Source organism: Polypterus senegalus, chromosome 15, assembly GCF_016835505.1.
Source record: "Polypterus senegalus isolate Bchr_013 chromosome 15, ASM1683550v1, whole genome shotgun sequence".
NCBI lineage: Eukaryota > Metazoa > Chordata > Cladistia > Polypteriformes > Polypteridae > Polypterus > Polypterus senegalus.
The window spans coordinates 130569576-130586017 of record NC_053168.1 but is presented as its reverse complement, the minus strand read 5'-3'; the positions used below and the strand labels follow the sequence as shown (position 1 = coordinate 130586017).

General features: G+C 35.3%; 1 protein-coding gene across 1 annotated transcript in view; it reads right to left on the bottom strand.

Annotated features, from left to right (window-relative positions):
- Positions 1 to 15522, bottom strand: part of laptm4b (lysosomal protein transmembrane 4 beta) — a 30554-nt gene extending 15032 nt beyond the window's left edge. Inside the window, exons 1-4 of the mRNA XM_039737279.1 lie at positions 15312 to 15522; positions 4035 to 4146; positions 1776 to 1849; positions 847 to 969 (exon numbers count right to left, since the gene is read on the bottom strand). Coding sequence (XP_039593213.1) covers positions 847 to 969; positions 1776 to 1849; positions 4035 to 4146; positions 15312 to 15404 — 402 coding nt within the window. The 5' untranslated portion in view covers positions 15405 to 15522. The remainder of the gene's footprint in view (positions 1 to 846; positions 970 to 1775; positions 1850 to 4034; positions 4147 to 15311) is intronic.
- Between the last annotated feature and the right edge of the window lie 920 nt (positions 15523 to 16442).

The window sequence follows — 16442 nt, the reverse complement described above, 5'->3', positions numbered from 1 at the left end:
AGGCCTGCAGTTCTTTAGACGTTGTCCTGGGGTCTTTTGTGACCTCTCGGATGAGTCGTCTCTGCGCTCTTGGGGTAATTTTGGTCGGCCGGCCACTCCTGGGAAGGTTCACCACTGTTCCATGTTTTTGCCATTTGTGGATAATGGCTCTCACCGTGGTTCGCTGGAGTCCCAAAGCTTTAGAAATGGCTTTATAACCTTTACCAGACTGATAGATCTCAATTACTTCTGTTCTCATTTGTTCCTGAATTTCTTTGGATCTTGGCATGATGTCTAGCTTTTGAGGTGCTTTTGCTCTACTTCTCTGTGTCAGGCAGCTCCTATTGAAGTGATTTCTTGATTGAAACAGGTGTGGCAGTAATCAGGCCTGGGGGTGGCTACGGAAATTGAACTCAGGTGTGAAACACCACAGTTAGGTTATTTTTTAACAAGGGGGCAATTACTTTTTCACACAGGGCCATGTAGGTTTGGATTTTTTTTCTCCCTAAATAATAAAAACGATCATTTAAAAACTGCATTTTGTGTTTACTTGTGTTATATTTGACTAATGGTTAAATGTGTTTGATGATCAGAAACATTTTGTGTGACAAACATGCAAAAGAATAAGAAATCAGGAAGGGGGCAAATAGTTTTTCACACCACTGTAAGTTAGTTGATCTCTCTAGCTTTTCCATTCTTTACATATACATTTTTTAAAATTTGTGTCTGAGTGGTCTTGCCTGTATTTTACCACTGATTAAACAATTACAATAAAAAAAAACAGCTGGATGTAAAAATACATTTTTAAAAACATTACGTTTTAATTTCAGTTTATATTTTCTAGACATAATATCTCAGATCACTTACCAACTGCACCAAATAGTCCTGAATTGTATTGGGATAAACAATAACACTAAAGGCAACCAAGGTGTTCAGTGCAAAGTCAAAAATCTGGTAGCAGAAGAATGGGATGATCCAGGCAGCATGTTGCTATAAAGAGCATGAGAAAACAGTTATTTAAAAACATAAAATGTAATGAGGGAAGATTTCATAATTTTAAATTATGCAATAACAGCGTTAATTAGTTTGTGATTTATAAAACCAAATTCAGCAGAACATGAATTGCAGAGAAAGGAAAAAAAATAATAAGTATTGTAATAATTAATTTACTAATAAACAGACACAAGAAATATTAATCTTTTAAGCTTATGTGGGGTAAAAAATAACCTAAAAAATTCTCATTCTATATAACACATGACTACATTTACAATGCAAAGATATGTTTCACTAGCATGGTACATTAAACTCGTACAATGAGCAGTAATCCCTAATTTTGTTTAATTCAAAATAAAAATGACAATTAAAAACAGTATAACAATATTCAAGACACAAAGATGGACAAGACATGTTTTTATATTTAGAAGTTAACAGTTTGTAGTCATGAGAAAATGCACCATATCAATACACATTAACTAATGGAAAAACTTTACTTAAATGTAATTGCTCTTTCATAATGCACACACATGTATGTTGAGGCTTGTGTATACTAAATCCCTAGTCAAATTATGTGCAGGTTCAGCAAAATAGAATCAAAGGCACACCACTTGGCCCACAGTCTGGACTTGAAGTTTTTCAACAGTGACAATATATTTGGTAATGATATTGTTCTAACAGTAGCAACAGCAGCAAAGTGTACAAACCACTAGCTTATCAGGATTCTGGGTGATATTCATCAATAGTCCACCAACTCCAACTTCACTAAACTGCTTTTTTAAGATACTTTATAATTTAGGTACCTTGTATGCGCCATATGTTGCCATTCCACAAATAAGTATCATTAGAAGTGAAATTGCCGTAGCAATGCAAATATCTGAAAAAGAAAGCCATCAAAATAAATCTATTAAAGTCCTGTATCATAAAGTAGTGATAAATCTTCTTGAAGCAATATGTTGGCTTTTCTATTAATAAATGCATTTTTTGGGCCAGTATAATGTTTATATATGTTAATATTTACATTCATACACTACCACTCAAGCTTTTAAGCAGTTTTTAAATGAGCTTGTTTAGCTTTTAAACATGAGTTTTGTATTAGTCTACTATTACTATTAATGTAATAGGCGGACATGCTTAATGATAGATGTCAATTTCAGCTTTAAGCTATTCTCAATGGGACGCCATACTTTGAGGGTAGAAAATCCATTGTCATTGTGGCGTGTAAGTGTAAATGAATGGTAAAAATACATAGAAAAAAAACATCCAAACCACTTCACAACAAGCAGGCTGCAAATTAACTTCACTTTTAAAAATGATAAAATAGTAATTTCTTCAAAATAGCACAAAATACAACAATTGCCAGCAATGGCAAAGTGACAATACAGACACTAGCAAAAAACAGGAGATTTTAATAATGGATATTTAACTTCTGGTAACATATCCAGATACATTTTCTGATGCTTGGCATTGACCATATTGCTTGTATCTATAGCTACTTCCAGCACTGATTATTCAGTTAGTGTTTGATGATCAGAGTAATTCTGTGGTGGAATGTAATGCTCATCAGCAAACTGTATACACACTTAATTGTGGAGTTTACCAAGTAAATGAATCAAATTTTAACAAATGCAGACCCTTCAGTTTTCTGTCTTGTTTCTTTGTTCACATGGAGTGGAAAGAACTCAAAGGTCATATTAAGGTTTTAGTTTATTTCTTTTTTTGCTAGAATTTTAAAATAATACCTCTTAACTATTTCTTGTCATTTAGCTCCACCAATATATGTTGGGCTGTTGAAACTTTCTTCCAGTGTTTCCTTATTTCTGTAATTAGTTGTTTCAGTGCATCCATATGACAAGCAGTAATATGGAACTTTTTTCTGTCTTTAGATAAAACAGGATCCATATTGACTACATTGTGAGTATGCATAACTTCAGGAAGGTATGATACAGATGCTTTCTTGTAATGCAACCTAAGCATAAATTGAAATCCCTTAAAACATATGCAATCTCTTCCAAGATTTTTTTCCGGTTCAGCAAATTCACCTTTAATGTTAGTTGCACTGAGTTACAAAACACTGTGTAATGGAAAATGCACATAAGAAAATGAAAACTAACCACCTCAAATAAATTTCCCTGGGAAATTATTTCAGACAACTATCCCAGTACTAAATTTGTAACTTTTTTGCATATATTAACAAATGCTTAAATTGTCTTGCCACACACTCTTTTTTTTTCAGTTTCCGTGATGTGCTTAGTAATTTTTCCATAACATTTTGATCTATTCAAGGAAAATCATTTAGAACAAAAAGCTACTTGACAGGAAAATGCTATATTTGTGAAGGCAAAGTCTGTAAATTAACCACTGCACGAAGAACACTTGGATCTCTTGTGTTGGTAATTTGATTAGAATCAAAGCAAATAAGAGATTCTCCCACATTTAATCCTTCCCATCTGTGCAAAACATGTGCTGTGTATGAAAACCAATTTGACAGCTAGTATTAAACAGACATGCCATTGCAGCTTACACCAAAGGCAAGGAACAGACATGAGCCAAGGAAAGCCAATGACAGGCATTCATAAGTCTGATTTATCTCAGAGAATTAGGACAATGCAGTCAGCTTCAATACAAGTCAATAGTTACTGTAGCATTGCTGATGCTCTCTAAAATTATGAATCACTGACGTACATCTTTTATTAATAACAATATATGCTTAAGATGATAGCCATAGGTTATTCAACCTAACAGCACAAAATAAAAGAAGTTCTGTGACCAAATCATATGCATAGCTTCAAGAGGTACTGCTCTCTATTGATAAAATATACTGTACCATAAAGAGTAAAATTTACAACTGACCATGTGGAGATGACTTTGACAATGTTTCAAAATATATATTGCATTACAAAGTATTTTGATCTTGCAGTTAATGCTGGCAAGGTTTTTCAGTTGCCAGTTTTTCAGTTGTATGTGCATTAACGTAATGTAACTACTTGGTGAATGTACTTTTTTGGATCAACAAAAAACTGGACGTTCTGATAAATCACTTAAAAGAATTTAATACTCACTTGCATCATCCATGAAGTCAAAATCACTTCCCAACTCCACACTTGTTAGGCGATACTGACTAGGGTCACTGAGTGCTGTGAGTAAGATAAGCAGCACCACTGCATTGATAATCTAAAAAAAAAGAAAATCCACATATGTAGGGAAGATTAGTCAAATCAATTACTCTAATTGCAATTTTCACTTAAATAATTCTAGGTAGAACAAAAATTTAAATATGCCACATTAAAGCATACCTTTCAATGTAGGCAATGTAAACATGATCAATAACAGTTTTGGCCAATAACATTTTGTTTAAAAAATAATTGCTGTGCTGTTCATGCAAAATAATAGTTCATTGAGGATGGATTATTATGCAGTTTCTCCTTTAGCTCACTCTTATATCAGTACAGGATATTTTAACGGTGGGTTATCTACGTTATCTACTCGCCATCACACAACACTGCTGCATACTGACACATAACGCGTTCTTGATAGAGTTAAGGGTATAACTCTGAGGCTTATTTTCAGAAATGTAAAAATAAGGCAATTATTACTACTTATTAATGCAAAAAGTTTAATGAATTTTTGTATTTTACTTTATACAAACATGTTTGAAACATATGACCTTATATTATAACACATTTTATATACCAGCACAAGCAAATATAGTATAATTGTAGTCATACTGACAAGTTTTCTTTTGTTCATATCATTACAAAAATAGCTTAACATAGAATTCCCAAAGCAATGTGAAGTTGCAGAACAAGAGCCACACCAGGGTATTCAATTAAGTACAATTTACAATTATGTAATCTAACATTAAAAAGTTCCTTGTAAATGTTTAAAAAATGGCATGATTATCATAGCTTTGTAGAGAACAAACATTTAAATCAGAAATTTGTTCTACGAATTTTGTGTTCTGCTAATATCAAATAAGATTAATTCCAAAAAAAGTCTAAACCACCAGCAAAGGGTGCTTTGCGGGGCATGCCTAATCATAGCCACACACATATTCTTAAAGTCACATTAGAGCAACATTTATTATAATCCTTTGTATGATGGAGAGAAAAAAATCACATTATAAATGAATGAACATGAAAACTAGGAACCAGAAAAAAAAAAAACAGTTTTGAGATAAAAACGTAAAACATTTTCCTATTCTGTTGGGTTTGTGTTTTGGCAGAATAGAAGTGTGATTTTTTTTTTCCAGCTGTAAAATATTCTTATTTTCTAACACAGGTTTATTCTGTTCCACATACCTTTTTTTATTATTGTTGCTAACATTCTGTAATATTAGCTATGTACACAGAAAAAATAAATTCACAGTTGATAGGATTCAGCAGCTTGTTGAAGAAAGTTTTAAAAGCACGCCATATTTAGTCAGGGTTCTGAATTGCAAATACATTCACGTCAAACTCTGATTGGTCTCACAAACAAACAATTATACAATAAAAACAATGTTTTCTCAAAAAAATACAGCATTTTCCGTGGCCTCATTTACAGTGCAAAATTGCCAGTGTTAAATTAACAGAGCGTATATATGGATACTATGTTTCCATATACACACTTTTAAGGGTTACTTTAAAGCTATAACAGTTAATTTAAAACTGACGATTCTGCAGAATAGATTGCAAAACTGAAGCAGTTGCTTTAGGATATTGCAATATCATGTTTTTGGGTAGTCCTGTGGCAACTTCTTCAAAACTTCTTGCAGGTTTTACCACACGTGTTACTTCGACTGTGGCTGCTTTTTGTTCTTTTCCCTGCCCAGGTGATCCCAAACAACTTTAATTATTTTGATGTACTGAGGTGGCCAATCTAATACTGCTGAATGGTTGCTTATCAGGTTATACTTTAATCATAATTTGTCAGACATGTTTGATATGGATCAATCACATCTGTTAACTAAAAATAAAACTTTTACAAAGCAACAACCTTATACATACTAGTTGCTAAGGCGGAGAATGCACAGTACAAGCCCAGTCTCTCTGATGAAATACTCCAAATAATAAAAAGCCAAATATTCTAATATCTTACAGCGAGACGTATATTTCTTCTTAGCATGTTAGTTGCTATTTGTTTCAGAAAACTTTTCAAAGGTACCAGTGGAATACTTTCATTTTACTCTTTCTTGTAATCTATTCCCCAGTACAAATTTTATTTCATTACTTTAAACTATTTAACCACTGACAAGGCTAGAATACAAAATTCAGCACAATTTTTAATCCCAATGGAATGTTCGCAGAGTGTGACTTTATCACACAACTGGGTGGATGTTCATGTAAAGAGCAAAACTGATCTCCGATTTAACAATTGCCTACTGATTCTTCAGTAGTCAATAGGTGCCTGATGTGTAAGAGTCACAGCAAGTAAAGCATCTGTTGTATGCATAGAGGAAAAAAAAGGATACTCCTGAAACTGTACAGATTGTTTGGGTGCAGAGAATGGAAGTAAAGGCACACTTCAGGTAAAGCCAGCTAATATGGTTTGAGCAAGAACAGACACACTAGAAGATTAATTAGGGTTGAGGATTGTGGGAATACAGTTTATCTTACTGTGGGTGCAAATTTAAGAAAGCTGGCAGAGATGAAGAAAAGGACACACAGGCTGAAATATTGATTTGCATGCAGAGCTTAGTGCTAAACAGTGATAACAAAGTGTTTTTTAGTTTTGTGAAAGTAAATAATACAAAGATAAGCTTATCAGAACAATCTCAAATGGATGCTGAAACAAAATACTGGTAGAATACAAAATACAAAAAAATGTATTCATAGTTTAATATTGTGTGACATTTGAGAATTGAAGCAATGCAAACTAAATTACAGCTAAATTTTAAAAGGAGCTTAAAGGGGTTGAGGACAGCAGTTTCTCTTATTTGTCTGACGAGAGTACAAAGTATCAGGAGAAGAAAAATGAGATACTACAGAACACATATAAAATGTAAAACTGTCATCTAAAAGTACAGCAAAGTAATTCACATTATAAGAGAAAAATAATTTAAAAAGACAGTCAGAATATGTTTATCAGGTGTCATTGAATAGTTAGGATGTACCGTATGTAACTTGAATTTATTATTAAGCTTACTTTGTGATGTGTTCAAGTACAATGGAATTCTTTTACTCACATTTGTGCTCTCAGAATTACAAAGTTAGCATGTATTATACAAGTTTATAGTGTCATTATTGTCGCATGTAAAATATGAAAATGACATACAAACACATAATGTACAGGGTGGCCCACGAAAAAGTTGTCTGCCTTACTGCCAGAGTGGTGTGCCGATTGACTACCCTCATCACAAAAGCTGTGTAGACGTAGTGCAAACGTGTGAATACGAGCTGAGCGACATGTATTCCATTCCACAAAGAATCGCAATAGCAGATATTGGTCAGTAGTCAATCCGCATGCGATTCATTTGCAACCTCTTCACGATCAGAAAGTCGGAGTCTGGTGTGCTGTGTCTGCAAATCGGATTGTGGGTCCCATATATTTTTTGAGACAACAGTGAACACGAACGTGTATATGGGAATTTTTGAGGAATTTTACGGACAGTTGACACTGGAAGAACACGAGTACGCCTTCTTCCAACAGGATGGCGCGACTTGTCACACGTGTCACTGTCACGAATTCGGGAGACATTTACAGAAGACAGGATTGTCACCAAAGGATTGTGGCCGCCGAGATCGCCGGACTTAAGCACTTGTGACTTTTATCTGTGGGGCAATTTGAAGGGAAAAGTGTACGCTAATAACCCGAGAACTTTACACCAGTTGAAAGACAATATTCGTAATGCAATTGCGTCGCGTATATGACAACATGCTAAGGTGCGCCCGAAAATGCATTGACGCACAAGGAGATGATTTTCAGCACTTTCTGTAAAGAGTGAGTAAAGATTTTTGCACTTCAAGTTCTTTCTTTATTTATGGAAGTGCGCCTTTTTTCGCCAGGGAGGCAGGCAATTTTTTGTGGGCCACCCTGTATTATATACAATGCAAAAAATATGAAACAACAAGAAAAACAACTAATAATGTACAATAATAAGCAAAAAGTACTTAATCCACAGAAAAACTGAAAAACTGTTCAAATGGGAGTGTAACTATATACAGTACAAAATCATTAAAAAGTATTGAACCCTTTCAAAAAATGTATTACTCAAGAAAGTACCATGCAATCATGCAGTATGTACCAAACTGCCGAGTTATCCTTATTATTATTATTTTTTTTTAAGATTGTGATACTTGTAAAATGAGTGGTGGCTGCTGTGCCAACGATTAATAGTGATATGCTACAAGGGGTCTCAAATGAATTATTTAAAGGACTAACATGTGCCGTGTGACATGAGCAGTACATCTTGTGCACTTTTTAAGATTATGGAAAAAAACTGAGTTTTTTTTTTATGCAATTGTTTTACATTATATATTCATCTGATACTTTATGGGATCAATTTTTTTAAGTGTTCGTTTTTTTTATAATCATCCTGTAGTACTGAATACAGCCCTTTATAACTGGCATTAGTACATGCTGCATTTATTCATTACACCAAAAAAGTTTCATGATGAATTATTGTACTAATTTTCCCATACTGATAAGGCAGGTGAACAATGTTTGAATTTAGCCTACCCTGTATAGAAATTCAAATCAAAACTGCTGCAATTTATTGTATTCCTTAAACAATATTCAGTGCTATTAAAATAACACCAATAATTTAAGTAAACTAAATATTATAAACTTATTGTAAATGTATATTTAAAAAGGCAATCTTCCAGTTCTACCAATATTCTGAATGTAGTTTCACTAGTTAACAATGTAGCAGTGAAAGACTTCAACACAATTTGAGAAGGAAATGGTTTACCAGTTCGGCTTGTATTTCCAGTGAGCAATTTACATTTCCTATCAAAACCGTTACGTAAATTTTAAAAGCACAGCTACTGATTACTACAAGTATACATTTATAAATATGCCCTTTCATCCATGTTAGAACTCATTTATTTCACTGTGAGTTCAAATATGACCAGTCCAGCTAGCACACAAGAATGCAAGGTAGGGCAGGAAACAAAAATGGATGGCATGACCAGACCATTACAAAGGAACTCTCACAAACACACTTATCCTGTTCAAGGCAATTCAGAGGCAAGAAAGACACAAACATATAGGCATGTGAATGAAGCCCAAGTACCCGGGTGATTAGGAGAAACACATTTCAGCCAGGGCTCACACATGCCGTGTCTCTGCCAAGCTGAGGTTCAAAAATCTTGTTTTGTCTATTTTGTTCAGTTATAATGTTAATATTACTGTTCATTTAAATTATAACCTTCAAAGTATCTTCAGCTGTGTTCCTTGTGTTTTGTGGGTGGTCCTCCAGGATGTGTGGCAACCTGTCCATCACCACAGGAGACTCGCTCTCAGTCTCTTGCAATTTATTGAATGTGCTTTGGTAGTGAGTGGCTTATCTTAAGTACAGCTATTGGATTTTCTGTCTTAGAGCTTTGACTTTGTCTTGTGTATTAGGACTTGTTTGTTTTCAGAGTGCCTTATTAGAAACTCATTTTGCCTCCTTTTTGCTGTTTCTCATACTTTGTTATACTTTCAGATTTTTGTGAATAAATCTTCTATTTTATAAAGATTTTTGTGGTCTTGTCTCTACCCCTAGCTGGAATTTTTAAGTTGTTTCCTAAATACTTTAAATTCTGAGACTCTTTACTATTCCTTTTTGAATTTAAAAGCTTGATTTCCTTTCTAAGGCCTAGTGAGACCTATAATCAACCATTTTCCTGGAGCCTGGCTTTCCTTCGGGTTAGACCGGCTTTGTGGGCTAATTTTGAAGGCCTCATCCTTTACTGTTATATGAAGCCCATATAATTCATAACACCTGGAAATAACAATGCTAACCACTGCACTGCAATGATAATCTAAACCTATCTGACTATACTTTTTTCACATCCTATTTAACATGGCTTGGACCCAGTTTGAAACCTTGTAGCAACACATACAAGACAGAAATAACATTAGATAAACTGAGCTGGGCCAATAATCAATTCACTATTATTTTATATTTAATTAAATCACAGACTAAGAAAAAAAAACCTGCGTTAACACCTAGGAAAGATGAAAATTCTATTCAGAAAAAGAGACAAGGAAGTAAAAACTGTGTGGCAAAAGGTACTTCTTCACATGGAAAAACCTCAGACAGGTTTTCCAAGACACAAAAAAGAAAAAGTAAAGGAGATAAAAAGAGATGCTACTACATTGTCATCTTTCTTTCTTTCAGAACAGATGCATTTCAACTATTAAGCAGAATATTTTTTGTAACCAAGGAAATTAATGCAAGTCCTAAACTACGTACCTATTAAAATGGTACATCAGTGTAAAGAAGAAATTTCTTGATGTCTAATTTTAAATTACTGACTGGACATGTTCAGAAGGACTCCTAGAATAATGATTAACCATTAGCAATGATTTGCTTACCGAATTCATGGCTCTGAAACACAAGTGCCTATTCTGGTAAAGCTCAGTGCAAAGAGGAAACCAGACTTGAGTGGAATGTTAGTCTAAGGCAGTGCACATTCATGCATACATTCAAATTGATTAATCATGGGACAATTCAGGGTCCACAGATACATTAGTTGAAAAATCTCAACATCCAAACACACGCAGAATTTTTAAGCCCCACACAGGCTATGCCTACAGCGAGATTCAAACTCAGGACTCTGAAGCTGTGATGCAGCAGCACAAAGTACTGAGCCAGTAATAATTATAATTTATATTACAACATATATTAGGATTTGAATATATGCATGCACCCAATAGTGTGCAAAAAAATGCAATGTGTCAAGTACATTCTGTATATCATATAGCAGTAGCTCATTTGTTGTATACCAGGATGACTCATTTAGAGTGCATTTAAAAAGACTAAAAAATGCTAAACACTCATGAAAAAAAGTTTTTGCAGAAAAACTGCAGTTGGTGATTTTTGCAAGTATATCTTTTCAGCATGTCATCTGGAGGTTACTGAGAAGTACGGAAAGCTGCTATCAAAAGGCTTTGTGTTTAAATTCAGGCATAAGGAAATGCAAGCCTCAGCAGTGCTGAAGCGCTGGACAGCTCCACTGAACAGAAACAATTGGCAAAAATAAAACAACACAGCTGTAAGGTAATGCTGGGTAACGGAAAATCTCCATAATAGTCTTACGTAACCGTATCTTGGTCAACGAAATAAGATTGGGTTACCAGAACTGCTTGCTTTTATAATCAGTTACTGAAAAATTCAAAAGCTGGTCCTTTTGCAAGTATTCATTTAGAGATCATTGTTCTACAGATGGATGTGAAAATTCAAAATACTTTCAACTGAGATTATAATTATGTTTTTAACATGTAGATCCCCCCAAAAATACTATCTCAGGCATTAATTCTTGACTGATTATTCTAACAAATAACATCAAACATAAACATTTGCCACTTTTTAAACAATATTATTTGCATCCTATTTTCCTCTCACTCTTCCAGTGATGTACTGGTTAGGTTGACTGGCTATTCCAATAGGTTTCCTGCATTGCACATAGTGCTGCAATGAAAGGCTGTGGTGCATCATGACATTGAATTGGGTTAAGCTGGTTTGAGAATGTAATGTTATATATACACAGTTTACTGAAATAAATATAAGGAACAACTAAAGATGTGTCACAAATGACCATGCTTCTACACATGAGCTTTAAATATAATATAATAGTTGTCCCTGACATAATTATGCAATTACCATCTAATCATGTTTAATGTCATTATAAAAATGTTGGTAGGAACTACTTCCTTATTTGGTTGGCTGCCGTGGCTTAAAGAAAATTTCTCCATGACCTTCAGAGAGGGAATGATAGCTGGGGCATGTTGTGCAGAAGCTTTAGGGACGAAGACTGCTGATGTTTTATGTGGAAGTTGATATAGGCAAGTCACATTATCCACTGTAGCTAAAAGTGGAAACTCCTTGACTGTGATCTCCATGCACTGATTCAAGATGCATTCAAAAACAAACAACCAATCATTTACTATTTGACTGAAAAAGTCAACTAAGGTGAGAGAAAAGGGTTTAGTCAATAATAGCATAGCGTCAAGATGTGGTTCATTAATCCCGTACTACTCCAAAAAGTGCAATTTTGTGAATTAAGTTGTCTGGGGGTCTATGGAGGAGAGAGAAACAGTCCTCTGATTAGATAAGCCATCCTTCTTTTTGTTCTCAACAAGAAGACAAATGTGTGACACACAACAAACATATTTACAGGCCTGAATGTGTGTTTCCCACTGTTCTATTATGATACTGGGTTACTTTTTCTAGTATAGATAAGGTCAATTGGCTCCTTTAAGTATCAAACTAAATGGTAATAAATACAAAGTCATTCTAAGTAGTCATTCTAATCCTATAATGAAGCGCATGAAATCATTTAGGATGACAATCCTTCTGTTCACAGAAAGCTAGTAGTGACGGAATTAGTTGGAAGCAGAGGACAGCACTGGATATCATTTAATACAGCTATCCCAGGTACAAGATTTTGAAAGAATTGAGAACATATAGGAGAATCTTTGATGAATAAGCAATAGGCAGCTAGCAGAGAGATTAAAGCAAAGGAGGAGTAGGACAATCGAGGGATAGAATAAAGTTGGTGAACAGCATTTTTATTGTGTTGGAAAGTCTGGACCAGTCTACACAGAACTAGGCACTAAGCAAGGGGCTGAGCAGCAAAGATAGTGATGTAGGTTTGGATACTGTGAATGTTGAGATGAAAGAAACAACATCATTAGAGTGACAAATGTATTTATCAAAGGAAAGCTTCATCCCATGTCATACCAAGGTTCCCAGTATTGGTGCATGGTGAGTGGACAATGTTAACAAGTCCAATGTGTGGAGAAAGTAATGTGCAGTAAGAAGCAAAAGTAAGCTGCACTGCATTGGACTGGAGAAGCTGAGTTTAAGATGATGGTCATTCATTCATTCATTAGGAAATGGGAGTGATTGGGGGGTCATCAAGATATGTATTTTGCAGTTGACAACAGAGAACTTTCCATTGGTCAGCAACTGTCATCATGTGCATTCAGCAGATTAATGGTAAAAACAAAACAGTCTGACAATGCCCTAATTGACCTACCACAACTGACTGTAAGAAATAATAAATTTACCTCATTTGCACAACTGTTCAAATTTTGCAAAGATTAATACAGATAAATAATTGTACCATTAAACTTAATTTTTGCATCATCAGGTCAGCTGTATTTATAGATTAAGTACCCTTATGCCTTAGCCTTTGAAAGTTGACTCTGTGCATGATCAAGCTCATTTTAACCATTGCATACAACATCCTTACAAATAATATTTCTATTTAATAGTTTGGTAGCATCATAGCACATAAATGATTAATACCACTATTGCATTTCTACAATTATAATAACCCATACTAGAATAACCATAAACTGTGCACTTTAAGTGAACTAATGTAGATAAAGCTACACTTCAAGTGTTTGCAGTGCCATGTTTAATAAGATGTAACATTAACAGGTGTACAGTTTTTAATTGGATTTTTAGAGTAGTTGGCCTACACATTTTAGACTTTAAAGAAGACAGGAAATGAGCTTTATAAAACGTGTCAAGAGGCTTATGTGGCACAAGACCTTACTGTAAGACTAGCTAGTGTTCTAATTATAGTCTGCAGTGAAGGTTATAGTGTGTCTACAAATGTAAACTGATTATAGATTTATTCTCTCAAAGCAGCCCTACTTTTGATTTATTTTTATAATACAGGCGAATATTTCAGTAGAATGAAGTAACTTTTGTATGCTTTTTTATTTCTGTTTTCCCTTTTTGAACATAAATCTATTGTTTTTTAAATAAACAAACAAATCAATCAAAGTTAATCCGCTAAGAGCATTCTCATTAACTGAAGCACTTTCTCCTTTTGACATGGCATATGCTTTTGATAAAAGATTTGGGATCTCCCTATATCTAAATAATATATATATATATATATATTATATATAATATATATATAATATATATATATATATATATATATATATATATATATATACACACACACACACTTTCTGTGCATATTATTTGCTTGTTAATCTCTGCTACACACCAACACTGATAGACTATGTCCGCCTGTAACAATAGCATCAGCCTCTGACCTTAAAAACCTAAAATCTTCCCTTGCTGTCCAACTTTTTAATTTTTATAGGGTTTCTCCTCCTTTTGAGAATGTGGTGTGAAAATTGGAGTGGATGTACACCAACTATATAGCATGGCACATTTAGTTTTTTTTTCCTCTTGTCAAAAACTCTGCTTTATTTCTGTTTATTCTTGTGTCTATTCATTCAGTCACAAAGCCAATAATTTAACCAGCCATTGTTACATTTGTCAAAAATTCTCAAATGACCAGTCTTGTCCCGGTGATCAGTTAATTACACTTTGAAAATGGATCATTAGAGTGAACTTGAAAATATCACAGCAGTGTGTGCTGACTGTTCCTCAACTCTCATTGTCCCTTAATAAATGTAATATCTAGAATATCAAAATGAAAAGTGTTGGATGTGGGGACGATTCATATTGGCAGGTATTTATTGCAGCCATTTAATTAACATAGAGGCTTAGTATTTTTTGCTAATATCTGCACTTTCCAAATTAACTTCTAACCACCTTGCAGTGTATGATTTTAAAAATCCAATCTAATAGCTGTGATCACAAATTTCAGAAACCACTAAACATCCTCCGTTCAGCTGTCATTTAGCCACGAAATTTATCATGACAAATTCACAGCTAGCAAGACAAAACCAAAAAAACACGACAGACTTTTCCCTGCCCTAAACAACGTTTTTTTCATATCACATATGTTCATACAAAGAATGTACAAAGAAAACCAAATAAAGCATTCCGAATTGAACTTTATAGAAAACCTCTTCCCTCGTTCTCCCTCTCAAAAATAACCGATCAAGTTCGACACGTAAAACGCAAACAAAGTGGGTCGTTTAGGAAGGGGGGCTTGTTGTAATAATAATCTTCAAATCAATAAACCACGTAAGGGTGTGAGGAAAAATAATCCCACTGTGACACCTGTGGCAAACGGACGGGAATCCGTGACGAGAAGAGACCGTAAAAATAATAAATACAGTAAAATGTAAAAGTGGATTAAGACGGACATCGAAACAGCGATGAGAACATGCGTTTGTAAAGACAGGTGGTTGGCAGCAAATAAACAAGGAATATTGCTGAGGAAGAGAAAAAAAACATCCCTTTAATACCTCGCTCCCGGCATACTCACCATGTACCAGACTCCCAGAATAATGGTGCCGGTCCGAACATGGCAACACATGCAGCAGCTGCTGGAGTACCAACGGTCCCACGGGGACATCATTGCGGTTGAGATGACTGCGTGGATAGCGAGCCTAGCCGAGCCGAGCCCGTGTACAGCAGCCGCTCCTCTCAACGCCGTGTGACAGCTCCCGCCGCCTCTGCCCTCAATCCCTGTCGTCTAGAGCGGCTGGCGCTGGTGACGTCACTTATCACCTTGAAGAAGGCGTTGGGCGGGAAGTGACGAGCAGCTGCAGCGGCGGCGGCGGCGGCAGGCGAGAGCGAGCTTTGGAGTGCAGCGTGAAGGTAAACAATGTGTTAAATAGTTACAGCAAATTTGCGTTTCTCAGCTTTGCAAATCATAGCATAAGTGTAAAACAAACAAACAAATGTTACAGATCTGTAGCAAAGTATATGAAATTAAAAACAGTTAAAGTTTGACAAAGTGCTTCACGAATTTGTTGCACCGCGGGCATGACAAATCTGTTATGTATGCCTGTATGTATGTAATTATTATGAAGATTCTAAATATCGGTCCGTCTTAAATTGTAATCGTGTGGGAATTTAATACCAGTTTTGATATCGTTGTTACAGTACATTTTCTTTTTTTTTTTTTGTTTCAGGGCGGCATGGTGGAACAGTAGTCCAAGTACTAGTCTCTGCAGAACAACATGGGCGTTCCCCAAGCAGTATGGGCGGGTTTCAAGCATCCAATCAGAGAACGTAATGGGCGTTCCTCACTGCCTCGGAGAAGGAGACCACGGTTCGCGTCCCGGCTCCCTCCACCGTGGAGTTTGCATGTTCTCCCGGTGTGCGTGGGTTTCCTCCAACAGCCGAAAGACATGCAGGTTAAATGAATTGGTGATCCTAAACTGGCTTAAGTGTGTAGTTGACGTGTGTGTGTTTGCCCTGTAATGGATTGGTGTCCTGAGCAGGGTTTGTTCCTGCCATGCACCCTAGGCTAGGTGGGAGAGGCTCTAGCAGATCCCCGTGACTCTTTTAAGGATTAAGTGGGTTAGAAAACTGCTGAATAGCTTATTTTAAGTTTTGTTGTATTTTAAGAAGACAAACTCAATCAAGCACAATTCCATCAAAGGTAATG